Source organism: Cucurbita maxima, unplaced genomic scaffold (assembly GCF_002738345.1).
Source record: "Cucurbita maxima cultivar Rimu unplaced genomic scaffold, Cmax_1.0 Cma_Scf00008, whole genome shotgun sequence".
In the NCBI taxonomy this organism is placed as follows: Eukaryota; Viridiplantae; Streptophyta; class Magnoliopsida; order Cucurbitales; family Cucurbitaceae; genus Cucurbita; species Cucurbita maxima.
In genome coordinates this window covers 2,018,229-2,034,032 of record NW_019272024.1, presented here as the reverse complement: position 1 = coordinate 2,034,032, position 15,804 = coordinate 2,018,229, and the positions used below count along the sequence as shown (strand labels likewise).

The 15,804-nt window shown below is 38.3% G+C and overlaps 2 protein-coding genes across 2 annotated transcripts; both read right to left on the bottom strand.

Moving 5' to 3' along the window:
• Window positions 1–403: 403 nt before the first annotated feature.
• Window positions 404–2,991, bottom strand: LOC111483061. Its single transcript, XM_023129172.1, has one exon. The coding sequence runs from the start codon at window positions 2,713–2,715 to the stop codon at window positions 508–510; it is 2,208 nt and encodes a 735-aa protein (XP_022984940.1). The 5' UTR covers window positions 2,716–2,991; the 3' UTR covers window positions 404–507.
• A 2,209-nt stretch (window positions 2,992–5,200) lies between these two features.
• On the bottom strand, window positions 5,201–15,458 carry LOC111483207. The gene is made up of 7 exons (XM_023129355.1): window positions 14,373–15,458; window positions 13,521–14,282; window positions 11,290–11,430; window positions 9,411–11,166; window positions 8,551–8,852; window positions 6,482–7,332; window positions 5,201–6,402 (listed from the first exon to the last, which is right to left on the bottom strand). Exons 1-7 carry the CDS (start codon window positions 15,021–15,023, stop codon window positions 5,262–5,264), a joined length of 5,604 nt encoding a protein of 1,867 aa, XP_022985123.1. The 5' UTR covers window positions 15,024–15,458; the 3' UTR covers window positions 5,201–5,261.
• Window positions 15,459–15,804: the final 346 nt, after the last annotated feature.

Sequence of the window (15,804 nt, the reverse complement as noted above, 5' to 3'; positions counted from 1 at the left end):
AAAAAAAAAAAAAAAAAAAAAAAAAAAAAAAAAAAAAAAAAAAAAAAAAAAAAAAAAAAAAAAAAAAAAAAGTACAATTCATTGCTTTTAAAAAACGTACACCAGATAAGCAAAGCAACACGGAAAAGGGGTTAGTTTGAAAACTTTTGGAATCTTTTCCAATGTAAATGCTATTTTATAGGCATAATTTATTTCTAATTCTATATTAAAAAAATCAAATATATTAAATATTAAAGGTCACCTACATACATTGTTATAATCAATGAAGATATATATATATATATATATATATATATAGTTAACTTATTATTTTTAAATTTAAATTATTTAAAAAATTATTCAAAATCAACTCAAAATTTGGTGCTAATTTGGTGCTAAATCCCAAATGTTGTAATTTACTCTATGGCCAAAATTACAAATTTCTTACCACAATTTTTACACATTCCTATTCTTTTTCTATCTTTTTATTTTTTATTTTTATTTTTATTTTACAGAGGGGTGAAATGGTCAAAATCCAACTTCAGCCGCGCCGACGCCGAAGGTAGCTGGGCGATGTGGCTCGAGCTTGCGGTCCTTCCAAAAGCAAGCGTCCGGCGCCAGCTTAGAAGATGACCTCATCGGCTCCGACTTGCACCTCGTAAGAACAAACGGCTCGTAACCCTTGGCCCTCACTAGCTTCTTCTGTTCTATCATCGTTGCCGCAGCCGCCGCCGCTGGAAACGAACACGACCACCTCGCCGGTTGGATCACCGCCGTCTGCGTGTTGTCCGCCGGCTTCTTCTCCCGCTTCTTCGGTGGCGGTGGCGGCGGCGGGTTTCGACCGGCTGGCTTCTTCTCCCTCGTTGGAACGCACCTTATGAAGTCCGTGCTGCAGACCCATGTCTCCTTCGACACCTCCATTGATAGCTTTGGCTCGTACATCATTAACAGCAAGCAATCCGGAAGAACAGGTGATTCTGTTTGTGTTTTTCTCTCCGGCTCCGGCGGCGGAGTTTCTCGCTCCTTTGACTGGTCCTCCTCCTCTGGACCCATCAATTCGTCGTCGTTTTGGGTATCGGATCCGATTCCTTCATCCGTAGCTTTCTCTTTAATCGCCGTCGTCGTCTCTGTTACTCCTTCCCAATTCTCATCAAATTCAGTTCCGGTTTCGTCTAAAACTGGTTCTGTCTCTACTGATAATGACGCCGAAGTAGGGTTTTCGCCATTTTTGTCTTCTTCAAATGCTTCTCTCTGCTCTGTTTTGTTGTCTTGTTCGCGCTTAGATTCGTCTTCTTCGGCTGATTCCAGGTTCTCTGCATCTTGAGCAAATTCAGATTCACAGTGGCTCTGAATCGGAATTGGAATTGTTCTTGACATCGCCATTGTTTCTTGCTGATTACCTTGATCGATTCTGTCTTCTACTGTTTCTTCTTGACTCTGATGATTTATCATAGAAATGATTGATTTCTGCTCATCGATTTCGTTTTCTGTGGCCATTTCTGTGGATTCTTCTCCTTTTTCAGCATCGGAAACAGCTTCTTCATTGATTTCTTCCTCGTTTTCAAGCTTCAGATTTAGCTTCACTGTTCTTTCTTCTTCGTCGCCTTCCTTACTTACAGGCACAGATTCGTCTCTTTTCGCTTCATTTTGTGTAGTTTTCTTCTCTTCATGATCTTCGTCTAGTTCTTCCTTGTCATGTTCTTCCAGTTGTGGCGCAGGAGGTTCATAGAATCGTTTCGCGAGCTCCGCCACCTTCACCGGATCAGATCTGCACCTCATTAGCAACAAAGCGTTCTTCGGCGGAATGCAAAGGCCGATCCTCGATTCCTCTTTCTCAACGACTTCATTTTCGTCTTTGAAATTCATTCCGTCGAAAATATGCCGTTTCTGGCTTCCATTTTCCTTCTCCGTTTGAGGTTCTTCGTCTCCGACTACTATTTCAATCTTCCTCCCCTTCCCGTCTCTGTCTTGTACCGCCACCAACCACCGCGCAAACACTTTCCCGCAGGAACTCTCGGTCTCCTCCGAAGACCTCCCCGCCGGCTTCGATTCCTTGCTACTCTCCCTATCGCTGGTACACGACGAATGGCACGGCAAGAAACAGTTGAGTTCAGCACCAAAAGCCCTAAGCGCCTCGCAAATTGTGAACGGCAAATGCACCCACCGCTGGCTCCGGTGCGAATGGCGCTCCTGCTGGAAACCGTTTCCGCCATTGCTCATACTGTCCTGACGAAGAAGATTATGACGCGACGATTGATTCGCGACGAATTGCTGGTCATTACCATTCATCTGCGACGATTGAACAACACTCTCCGATTTCCGAAAACTCGCCTCCGAATTAGTCCTCCGCTTCAGCGATCTAGCCCTCATCTTCCTTCCCTGCTTCTTGGTCTTAACCCTAACCTGTCCAATACAAGTGACCTTCGGCGACGACGGCTCCGGATTATCGAACGCGCATCCTCGCTTCTTCCCACCGGTGGGAAACCCAGGCGAGGCCTGACCGACCTTGAGGCTGCCGCTGGATTTGAGACGGCGGCTGAGTGAAGTAGAGAGGGTGATTTGGCCTTCACGGGCGCGGCCAGGGCTGAGAAGGCACTTTGAAGAGATCTTCATGGCAGAAGAAGAAGAAGAAGATGAGAAGCGAGAAGTGAAGCAGATGAAGAGCTCACTAGAGCCTGCGGCGGCGGAACTGGTACTGTTGCTGCTAGTGGTACGAAAATGGCGGTCAGAATCCATGAAAACAGAGAATCTCACCGGTGAACAGCGGCCATGGGGAATCTGTAAGAAGGATTTGTTGCTTGATTTCGTTTAGAAACAGTAAGATTGAAGGCATTGGATGAAGAAGAAGATAGGTTTTTCAGATTGCAGAAGAGAGAGAAAGTAGAGAGAGAAAGAGTGGGCTTTAATGGGATCAACTCTGTTCACTGTCTCAAAATAGTGGAAATGCGACTCTAATTTTGCTGGCATATACTCTCCTACCTGAAATTACCTCAATATTTTGAGGGGTAATTTGGTAAATTTTCCATTAGAAAGTAATTTATTACCATGGTAAAATAATATAGGCTAAACTATCATTTTTAACTATTATATTTTAAAATATTTAATTCGTGATAATTTATTTATTTGATTAAAATCTTTTAACCCTAAATTTGTAATTTTGAAATTTGGTAAATTAAAATTTCTATTTGACCTAAAAAGACAAAATGTACCCATGTTTTAAAAATTTATGAAAAAAAAAAAAAGATAATTAAAAAATTAATTTAAAAAAATATATTTAAATATTTAAAAGTTGAGATAGAACTCCAACGTTAAATATAATTTAATTTCTAAATTTTAATAAGCTTTTACTACTAACCTAATAAAATTACTATCAAATTACAAATCTGCCCTTTTTTAACTTTAATGAATATCAAATAAGTTCGTGTACTTTTGACTATGGGTAAAAAATCATTTAATGTATTAATACTCGATCAAATATAAAAAGTTACGAGGTACTTTTTCAACCTAGTAGTTTAATCTAACTCTGTAATTGTTGAATATTTTTTAAAAATATCAATATTTTTAATTAATCATACTCGAACATCAACCAAAATTTAAAATCATTAGGGTTTTTTTTCCACGAAACTTAATTTATCACTTTAGTCCTCAGTATTTAGCCCTTCCCACCCCTTTTGATAAAAGGCTTGAAAAGAAACTTCTTTAGGAAAAAAAAAAAGAAAAAGAAAAAAAAATAACCTTTAGCCTCTTTTGAGAAAAATGTTTTTTCAAACGAACATCGATAAAAAACGCTTTAAATTTGTACTTTGTCGATATTAGAGAACGTGCAAATTTTTTAATTTACCGCTAACGATTATCGAATAGTTGTTTCAAAAATTTGAGGATCATCATATCCAACGGGTTTGATTTATTAATAAGAAAAAAATATAATAAAAGTAAAAAGTATGTATTTTGATGGAGAGATAAAAAAAAAAAAAAAAATAAAAAAAAGTGATAGATGAGATAGGCTGAATTCAATAATTGGTAAAAGCAAAAGCTCCTTTTTTACTGGAAAAATAAAATAAAATTATAATGAATTTTTTATTTTTGTATTTATTTTATAAGTTTTATTTGTGATAATGCATATATTTATAGATTTTTTTTGGTTATTTTTTCTCCAAAAATTTAATTTAATATATGTTAAAATTGAGTTTATATTTGAAAATAAATGTTGTTTTAATTAACTTTAACAAAGGTTGAGTTGATTTTATTATTTTATAAGAAGAAATTTACGATGTCACCTGGATCCAAATCAACCTATGAACCTATTTAATATTTTTTTAATAATATTTATTTCATAAAATATAAATAATTAAAATAATTAAAAAAAAAAAGTGGAAAATTACAAAAAGAGTCTTGCAAATTACACAAGGTCGTAATCTTTGATCACATGAAAGTTACACGTGGCCAGATAATAGAGATATGGATTAAGAGGAAAAAGATAAATAATTTTTATTAAAATAAAAAATAAAAAATAAAAAAGGGAAAAATAAATGGGTTGGAAATATCAATTTTCAGCCGTGGGTTTGCCTTTCTTGCTCTGGACACCCCCTTTTGTCGCCGGTCGTTTTCGGCCCTGAAGTGGCAGAGTTGTAAATATGTTGAAATTGATGTGCTTTTTGGGAGTGGGGTCACATGGGGGCCGTGAGGGAAACACAGAGAAGCAGCTCTAAGCCTCACGTGACGTCGTGTGCACTCCATGGAACGATGCTGAGGTTTGCTCTTAACCACGCTCGTATTGGAGCGCGTGGTTATTTTACGAGCTGTTTTTTTTTTCATTGGAAATAAATAAATACAATTTTCTTCCCAAGTTCGTCCTAATTTTGACACATTCACAACAAAAGCTCAACACAACGTTTCGTTTACACACAGTTCATATATACATGTTCAATCATATGCAACACAACGTCACATCTCATTGTCATCTCGGTTTCCAACAATACAATCCATGCATCGTGATGTCATCCTATGTCTCAAAACACATCAGTCATCTTAGCTTACTCGGTCACATCCATTGGAAACTGACCCAGGTGTCGATTATCTCATCAAGACATCTCGAACATTCATCCATCCGAGTTCTCTCAAGTATCGGACTCTCCCATATTCATACTAAACCCTTTACAACATACGTTTCGGATCTCGGATCCCTGTAGTAGTGCTCAAGTCTCAAATTACAAGATTTTTCTGTCATTCTAAGAATAATTGAGACATTTTATGAAAAGTAAGAATAAGAGATAATGTTGTGATTATCCATTTAAAGGCTCATTTGCCATCACTATCAACTCTGCAAGAGAACAGAGGCACAAAGTCTCCAATTTACAGTGAAACGAAACATTCCTATTGGGATCTTGGCTAACCAATACACCATCTCTGAATATAAAGTTTGGTTCAAGCCCCATTTCAGAACAAGGAGAGGGACTTACTTTTTCACTCCAACTTTCCTTCTCACAGTGACAAATACATTCCACTGCCGTAAAAACCATGTCTTTCCAACTTTTGCAATCACAAGTTCTCGAGTCTGAGGCCTTTCGTCTATCGTTAAATACACAAGTGTCGTTTCCATCAAGAAATGCCCGTCTTACTGCTGCAAGAAGATCAACTGAAAGTGCTGCAACAATGTCATGAACGTCCTCCACAGTCCAATTATTCCAATTCGATCCAAGTTCATTGTGAAGAATGGTTCGTGTTGCACCGTAGAGGATGTTTAAACAACCAGTGCAGCACTGAATAGAACATACTTGTGCAGAGCTAGTTGAGAGGTCACTTCTGCTGGGAGACGAGTGAACATTCACTTCACGATCATTCGTGTCTGTGTCGGGCTTACAACCATCACATTTGCAACCATTTTCTAAGGTGCAACACCCATTACTATAGTTGTAGGGTTTTGTGCAGCTAGGGATTTCATCAGCACATACCTCACTTGAATTTTGATGATGATGATGATCTTCCAACTCGAAAACTGATTCCGTTCCTAAATTTAAAGGCTCTTTGACCGATGTGTCGTTTCTATTGTCCTCCAAATCATCCGGTGCAAGAACAGACGTCTCATTCAGTGGAATATTATCAGTTAACTGGTCGTCGTCGTCGTCAGCAGCAATGTCATGGGACTGGTTGGAGACTGACTTACTGCAGAAATTCCCATCTCCATGTCCTCCTGATATGAATGTTGTATCCTGGGAATTAGACTGATTCAAATCACCATCTACCAAGGAATCAATACGTACAACTTCTTCCTCATCAACAGGTTCCTGACAACTGACTTCTGGAATTTCATGTGTAAGGCAGCCCTCGTTGGATATAATGGGTTCGTTTTTCTCACACAAAATCTCATTACCACCAGAAGCATGATTCGTTGATGTTTCAATTTTTTTCGAGTCCTGTTCCAAGCTGAAAGGAATAATTTTTCGTTAAATAAGAGCGTTCACATTGAAAATGAAGTAAAAATTACAATGTTCAATCATAGTACCTGTGTAGAGTGAAGACCCAGCTATTAACAACATCTTCCAGATACGCAACTTGTGATAGAAGGCGAAAATATTGATACCGGTCTTTCCCAGAATTTATTTTTGCATTTATCTGTTCGACTAAGAGGTCGAGTACCAATCGCACATCAAAGGAGACTTTCCTTAATGATGTGTAGGCACCTCTGATTGCTGATAAACCAACAGCAATCAAGCCTCTTACCATACCCGAAATTTCCTTAGATTTTCCATTACTCGTGCTGCTTGATGCTACCTTCTCCAAAGCATTCATCGGGCGAACGATACAAGAATTGAACGGCCATCCCTTCCAGGGTCCACTAACATCTGCAGAGGGGCCTTCTTTCAATTTTGATGTCACCCAACAAAGCTCGGCAAAATGGGGGTATCGCAGAATTTGATACCCAAAAGTAGATATTACTGAACTCAAGTTTGATTTCACTCTCATGGTTCTACTGCCAGGTAGTGGTACAATTCTAACAGAAGACACATCAGGGGACTTCTTTTCTCCAGTGTGCTCGCTGGCAGTTTCTTTATCTATTTGCTGATCTGCAGCATTACTCTCATCTTGGATAACAGAAATTTGGTTCTTTGTGCAAATAGATGTTTTAGTGTGGGACTTTTGGTGAATCAAATGAACAAGAAGTTTCAGTATGTCCCTTGATAATTCTGTAGCAGACTGATTGATTACCATGTCATGGTCAAAACCTTCATCAATCTGCACAGAGAATCTAGGTACTGAATGCTCTGTAGTAGTTGGCCGACAAATTGACAAGTCATTCCCGAAGAACCACCTTATCTCTTGTGGAAGTAGCAAAAATGGAACTTCTGATGTGGCCTTGCACAATTAAAACCATCAAAGTAAATGGAAATTATAGGTGTTAGAGAATTGGAAACAGTATCAAAGACTATATTTCATCTCCATGATTATTAGGATGCCACAAACAAACACAACGGGATAAATTAACTATTCCATACGTCGATAATTCTTTAAAGGAATTGACCATACAACACATATTTCAATGGATCCCTTATCTATTCCATGCACGAATCAGATGCAAGTCTAGATATCAGATACTAGGGATCAAGTTTACACAGCAACCACTCATTGGGTTACAGGTACCGTAAGCTAACAGGATGGTAATGCATAAATCAGTCACTACATCTTAATAAACTCATTCAACAAGCAGTAACATCCTAAAATACTTCCCCAGTTTCATAAACTCTACAGCAATTCCTAGTCCTTAAAAGTAACAAAATTACAACTATAGAAGCTGAAGCAGGCTAAACTGTAAAAGTTTATTAAGAATAAAGACCATTCAAGTTTCAATCATTACATACATGACACGCCAATCTTTTAACCACCTTAAGAGGCTAAAGCTTATAAACATCATAAAGTGTACGGATAATTTCAACCATTCGGCATCATCAATACTATTAGTCAGATCAACATATACACATTTTGGTTTCTCTGCACCATGTTTTGGGATCTGCTTCCTTCATTGAGTCCAATATCAAAAAGAGGAGTAACATCTTACAAAATTATGAAAAAGAAAAACAGGACCTCAGGATTAACCCTCAAGGGAAGCTATAGAAATAAGGAGCACCAATGGCAACACTAATTAGCATTATATTTTCCGTTTTTCAACTTAATAGGAATTCAGAATTAAATCTCAAGGGAATCTATGGAAATAAGGAGCCTCTATGGTTCCACTATTTAGCATTATATTTTCAGTTTTTCAACTTAATAGGGAACAAAATAGACAGCCAAAAAAGCCATTTCCAACGTGATCTATTGAGAAATACTTTGACTAGCTGCGGTGTTTTTTTTTTTTTTGGTCCTATATCTAGCTTGGGCTTCACATCGACTTCTAATCATCTCTTCCCACTTACGTATAGTGTTTGCCTTACTAAGACATTCGCTCCATCTAAAAAGATATTAACGGGATGCAAACTGGAAGTGCATTAGAAATTACAGGGGAAGGAAAGTAGTCCAAGTACAACATGGCAGGACGATAGGAAAACACAATTAAAAAACCACAAAAAAAGAACATACCAAAATCATCAAGGGTGTAGATAGAGATTCAACTTGCTCAACAAATGAACTCCAAGCATATGAAGCACTAGAGAGAGATTCGTCTTGAAGTCCGGTCCTCTTGGTTGATTTGCTTTGGTCTGAATAACTACGGTTTTCCCTTCCACCAAGGAGACCGTCTTTGACAATAGTTCCATCCTTGGGGTACTGTTCCTCATTCAGATAGAAACCGCACTCCTCAGATGTTTGATTTTGTGATTCAATAGCCCACAAATCAATTCTTGGCATGAACAAAAGGCACAATCCCATGCTAGAGCAATTCACTGTAGTGTAAATAATTTTTAAATACCATAGGGAGCCAATGTAATGCACGTAATAATCAAATACTATAAAGCACAACATGTCATGCATCAAAGTTTGAAACAGGACCATCAATATCATGACAAGTAACATCTGATGAGAAAGTAGACAGAACATCCGACAATACAATGGATTGTAAGTTAATTCCAAAAAGTGATATTTACATTCTGTACTAACTCCTAGTCCTATTTTCCTTCAGGTACAGAAAACTAGGAACCACAGTTGATTTTTTTCATTAAAAATATTTATACATATTAAAAGGTAAATGATTCCATGTGACCTTTTTTTTTGGGGGGGGGTGGGGGAAGAGAACTGAATTACATTGATGAATGAAATGAAAACGAGGAACTCATAGACTCCCATTACCAGAAGGTACATGACGGATTCCCCGTAACTTAAGACCAAAGCAACAAGATCATGGCCTTGCAAAGAATATTACAAATATGTATATAATGAACTTCACAAGTCTGTACATTAGCAATTAGTACAACATAAAACACACAAAAAAATAAAGAACTTACATAATATCTGTGATATGCCTTGCACCAAATCACCATGACCTTCTTGTGAAATTGTAGCTATATCAACCTTACGAATTTCAACATGTTGAATATAACAGTGAAGAAGACAAGAAGCAAGATGCCTTGGTCCAGATCTGGGATTCCCAGCAATCAAAATACGGAAGCCAGACTTATTTTCCAAGGTGAATGGTGACTCTACCATAGTAGTGGGTGGGCCACCACGATGACCTACACTTTCAAACTTGGAACTATCATTACCTGTTTCATTGTTGAGAACACCAGAACCAACAAAAGTAGAATCCTCAAGTAACACTCCAGAACCCTGCAGCTTTATCTCTATCTCATATGCAATATCAGCATCCTGAAGAAAATCGTGAACATAAGACCACCAGCAACTAGTGACAATTTTCCTTCCATCCAAAGCAGTAACAATCACACTTTTAATTAAAGTTGCAGCATTTAAAAGATTAGCCGGCAAGCTGATGCGTTCATCAAGATAAAGGGAAACGAGTAAAGTTGACAGTGGTTGAAGCAGACAAGGAATGAGATGGGAGGGAAGAGGAGAGGATGCCACATCATTAGCAGCCATCCCTGCTTCTCTACGTGAGCATGGAGGTGGAGAGTATAATAGAGCTTCTAACCAATCCCGCTCCTCCACTAAAATGGAAGGAAGAGGAGGGCAGTTATCTCTCAAAGCTTGTTCCCCAGAAGCTGATAGAACTTTTTTAAGAGGAAAATTTCTTTTCAAAGCGCTCATGGCTGCTTGAGTACAGAGAGCCTGAAGATCAGCACCAGCAAAGCCTGCAGTCCTTCTTGCAATCCACTGGAGCAAGGGTCCCTCAACTGGCTTTGGCCACCTTTGAGTGTGAAGGGAGAGAATAGCAGCCCTATCCTCAACCGATGGCAAAGGAAAATAAATCTCACGGTCAAACCTCCCAGGCCTCCTTAATGCAGGATCAACTGCCTCAGGGCGATTTGTTGCACCAATAACTACGACAGACCCCCGAGATTTTAGACCATCTAATAGAGCAAGTAATGTAGACACAACTGAATTATGGGTTTGATCTTGCTGCCTTGTGCGACAAGGTGCCAACCCATCTATCTCATCAAAAAATATAATAGAAGGTTGGCATTTCTCTGCAACTTGAAATAGAAGTCTTAACTGACGTTCTGCATCACCAACATATTTCCCTAAGCAATCAGCTCCTTTACGAGCAAAATATGCAATTCGTTTATCACCACGAGCACAAGAACCTATTAGTGCTCGCACAACATGTGTTTTGCCAGTTCCAGGATATCCATGCAACAGAACACCTCTAGGAGGTGTAATCCCAAAGCGATCGAAAAGCTCAGGATACAAGAGTGGTAAGAATACTACTTCTTTCATACATTGGATGACACCTTGAAGCCCAGCAACAGACTCCCAACCACGATATAAGTTCTCTCCTTCTGAGTTTGAGCCACCAATATATACAGGTGCAATTCTCACCAAATCTCGATGAAGTCTCTTACTCTCTCTTTTCAAAAACTCTTCATCCTCCCCGCAATTCTCCAACCACTTTTCTTCAGCCTCAATATCCCTTCGCCAAGCATCATTTGATTGCTTTTTTATTTCCAGTTTCATTTTCTTGGCCTTCAATCTCTTTATCCGAGCTAAATATTGATTTCCATGAGGTTGGAAGATGTGGCGATGATCTGTGCAAGCTATGAGAAATTTCCGGTGATCAAATATGCAACCATTAGCACGTGCACAAGGCTGAAGAATAACAAAATAACAGGATCAAGAAAAAGTATTAAAGAATTGGACATCCAATGATGCATATAAGAAGCCTAAGCCAGAAAATAACGAAGTATAATGGCACAACAGTGACAGGCAGACCAAGTGGTAAGTTCTTGGGCATCGATCAACACGACATCCGATGGTTGCGCCAGGTCTCCCACACCGAGTGCACTTTAATGCTCTTCCCCTGCAAAGAGCAGCCCTTACATTTTTCAAGCATCCCAATCCAGCAAAATAAACCTACAAATATGTTTTGCTCATATTAAAATTGATATCCGGAAAAAAATCCCTAAAAGAATTATAAAGGTTAGTAGCCTCAAGAACAGAGAGGCAAGAACAACTAACAACGTAAAAGATAACTTAAGAAGAGAAACTATCTAACTATGTATCAATTTTTTGAACCCAAATTCTTTTGGCACGCTAAGATAGGTTGAAAACTAAGAAGTACAGTCACTTTAATTAGGAGTACATGCTAGTATCTAACATATATCAGACACTTGTTGGGACAATTAGACATGTGTTAAACAGTAATAATAGAATGTCGGCGCACATCAAATACTCTTTAGGGACAATAAGCAGACAATATATAAAAGAAGAAGATTCAATTTGGTTGGATTTCAACAATCTTAAGGTTGAATGGAGAAGCCAGTTAGTATATTCCCAAGACGTGCATTTCAAAATAGGTTCAGTATGTCAGTTTCATGGGTTCTTTTCCACCCTTAAATGCCTACTGGGCATCTCTAAGTGAAGTGAGGAGCATCTTTTAAAAATTTGAAAAAACAATTATAAATCATAACAGAGAAAAAAAATTGTTATAGCATATGAAAGGAAAATGATAAATTACTTCGAAGCCCAGGAGATAGTGGATGAAAAGAAAACATTTAATCAATTGTAATTTGCAGAAGAATGAGTAGGGAATATGTTTCACACAAAACAGCTTGAAGACAGCTTATCTCTTCACGAAGCTGGAAAAGGTGTCAACAAGGTATCTAAGAAGTGCCCAAGCAAAGCACCTATTGCTACAGTCAACAAGTAGAAGCAGGGCCTCCATCTCCTACCGTGTCACCTTCAAAACAAGGTCTTTAAGTCAGGGAAAGGATGGGGCAAGAAAGTGAGATCGTTCTGGCCAATTTTCTATTGCAAACGAATCACTGTCACTAAATGATAGGATGTTAAAAATTTCTATCACTGAGTGGAAAGTTTAAAAAACAAAACAAAATAGTTTGAATGGTTATGCTCTTTGGAGACCTGCTATTCTTGAGTCCTAGTCCATATTATTGAGTAGTTAGCATTGATTTTCATCTTTCTGGTAGCTCCTCGTTCATCTGAAGATACTACTACTTCTCCAAAATTGGTATCTCTCAAATATTTGAACTAGCATGGACCTCTGCTTCGGAAGGCTAGAATTATTTCAAGTAATGATCATGATAAGTTTGTAGGTAGCGGAGAAATGTCAAGAACAGAAAATTTATAGGGACCTTAGAGGCATGGGAGTTCATATGCAATATGCATTTGAATATACAGAAGGACCTTAAAGAGGCATAGGAGACTGGTTCCTTTTGTTGCTCTTTGGCTTCTTAAATTAAAGAATCTGTAATTACCCAACAGTGACATTAAGGAGGGCACCAAACCACAGCATTGCACATGGTTAATAACTTAATATCAACAGACGGGAGTTCATATGCAATATGCATATGAATATAACCAAATAATATGAACATAAAGGGAACCGATGATTTACTGCTGCTATCACATAGTAAGTGTAGGGCTCAACCAGGGTCAGATGGGCTATAAAAATGTGGCACACTTTCCTTTACCATCTTGACAGTGCAAAAGACCAATGTATCTGAGATTCTAAAACAAAAAAGGACCAAATATACATTGATACTCTCCTGTCATCTAGTCCGAAAATTGATGTGTGTATGCTATGAAACTAGCTAAAGACAACAATTTTATCGGATGTCGGCAAAAGGAACTACCGAACGCAATAATTAGGTCAACTACATTATATTTACTTCATAACAAAATGACCTACATCTGAGCTTTCTCTTCTGGAAGTGAAAATGCAGGGCGAGCGATGAATAAAGTAGATCATGCTAAAAAGCATATATATATAAAGGGGCAGAATCCCATGTGGTGTATTACAAAATCCAGTAGATAATTAATTTTAAAAAAAATTACAAGTTAAAGCTATTATTTATAATCCAGAAAATATCTTAATGAATTAAGTAACAAAAATTAAATCAGCCAGTTGCCTATCAAAACAGATACCATAATAATAAAATTACTCAGTCCAGTATAACTCAGTGGTTCCAGGTTAGAAGGCACACCTCGGGGCTCCAAACTGCACAGTGTTGATGGACCCATATTCCAGCAATGCCATAACGATCATTAATAGGACCTAATAGGCGTCCAAGCCATCCAGGTTCATCACCAAAACCATCCCACTTGTCATAATTTGGTTCCTCTGAAGCTGAAGAGCCACTACAAGCTTCATTTTCACTCTCACCCGAATCCTGAACTAACTTCTTTGGAGGTTTACCATCAATTCCTCCTCCACACAATCCACACCTTCTGCCCTCTTTAATGCGAGCCTTACCCAACATACCTGTGGAACTGTCTGTAAACTTCTTTAAATTTAAATCACCACTATGTTGCCTAGACTTCTCAGTAAACTTGCCCAAATCAATAGCTTTCTCATCACAACGCCTTCCAACTACCACTTCATTTGTTGAAACTACAGCAGCTTCTACATCATGAATTTCATTTATGCCTTCATTTAGTTGTGTTAATTCTTCCAGCGGTATCTCACCGTTGTTTGAATTCTCCACCACATTGGCTGGTTCTTCATTGTGATCGACGCTACAAGCCTCATCTACATGAAAAGAACTCGAAGTTTCTTTGTCCAATTTTTCAACAACCTCAGGAATAACATCATCCACTGCTTTCACATTTTTGTCATCCATTTCATTTTTCAAAGGCAAAACATCCTCTCTCTCATTCTTTGCAGTCATGACTTCCTTGCCCTCCACCACCTCCTCCTCCTCCTCCCCTTCTTTTTCTTCTTCTTCTTCTTCTTCTTCTTCTTCCCCTTCTTCTTCTTCTTCCCCTTCTTCTTCTTCCCCTTCTTCTTCTTCTTCTTCTTCCTCCCCTTCTTCTTCTTCTTCTTCTTCCTCCCCTTCTTCTTCCTCCCCTTCTTCTTCTACTTCTTCTTCTTCCTCCCACTCCTCATCCTCCTCCTCATCATCATCTTCATTATCAATATCCAAGATGTCTTCCCTGCAACAGCCATCCTTAATTTTAGGAGATTTCACCTCTTTTTCTATGTTAATTTGATCATTTGTCACTCCAAACCTCCTCATTCCACTACTTTTTACTTCCACATCGACAATTTCATCAAAAAGTTTTCTTTTCCTGCTTGCCCGAGTTCCTTTTTCCACTCTAATCCCCAAATTTCTGTTCCCTGATCTTAACCTTGATCTCCAATTGTCGGGCTTCTCATCGTTCAATTCATCGCTCAACTGAGGCAGAGAGTTAGCAATCGTTTTCATGCCCGAAGTTTCATTCCCATGAACCTTCAGCCGCTTCTTCTTTGGCATAGGGGAAGCATCGAGCAAGACTGGGGCCCGACGGACACGGCTGCTCCGCCGAAGCCCAAGGTCAGCCTCCACAATCCCCAACCCACTGCCATTCTCATTCACATCGCCATGGTTTCGACTATACTCTTTTTCGCATATGGCATCAAGCCTTTTGTGCTTCTTCTTAAGCCTAGACCCAGACCGATTGTCACTCTGCTTCAATGACGACGAAACTGAACCCGATGAAACTCGCATGACAAAAATCACAAATAAAATTAATAGCGCAAACGTCGTCCTAGACCAGTAATCTGCCTATCCGCACAGAAACTTATGATTTGGTCGAGCAAAACTCGAAGGATCCTCTTCCTCATCCAATTACAAATTCAAACGAACCAAATATTAAACATTCAGACATTGCCACGAAACGCAAAGGAAAGGAACTCACTAATTGATAACCGAAACGGATCTATTTGAAACCAATACCAGAGAGAAGCGGATTCGAAAGAGAAAAAAATAAATTAACGAACCCTAGAAATCAACAACAGGACTTTCCAACTCCTAGATTCTCCTCGAGTCGCCATGAATATTGAGGGTCGAGCTTCAACATTTGTTTCAAATTCGTGGGACGATTTTCTTCCTTTCCCTCCCAGAAAGAAAGATTCCGAGCGAAATTTCTCGCAGACAGAACGACTAGGGCGTGAGCTTATTTATTAAGAACAAACTTCTCACTGGTTCTATTTTTCTTGGCATTTTTCACCACGCGATTTTCATAGCGCGTGGCCAAACCAGTTTTTTTGTTTTATTTATTATAACAAAAAATTAGTTAAATTAATAAAATATTCATAAATTTTATATTTTCTTTTAAAAATACTCTTAAACTCTAAAAAAAAATAATAATAAAATTTTAAAAAAATGAAATAATATTAATACGAGATTAATATTAATTAGGGTTGATAACTGTATAATTCTAATTTTATTTCATGGGTTCGTAAATATTAAAAATAATATTGAATATAGTAAAAAAAAAAAAAAAAAA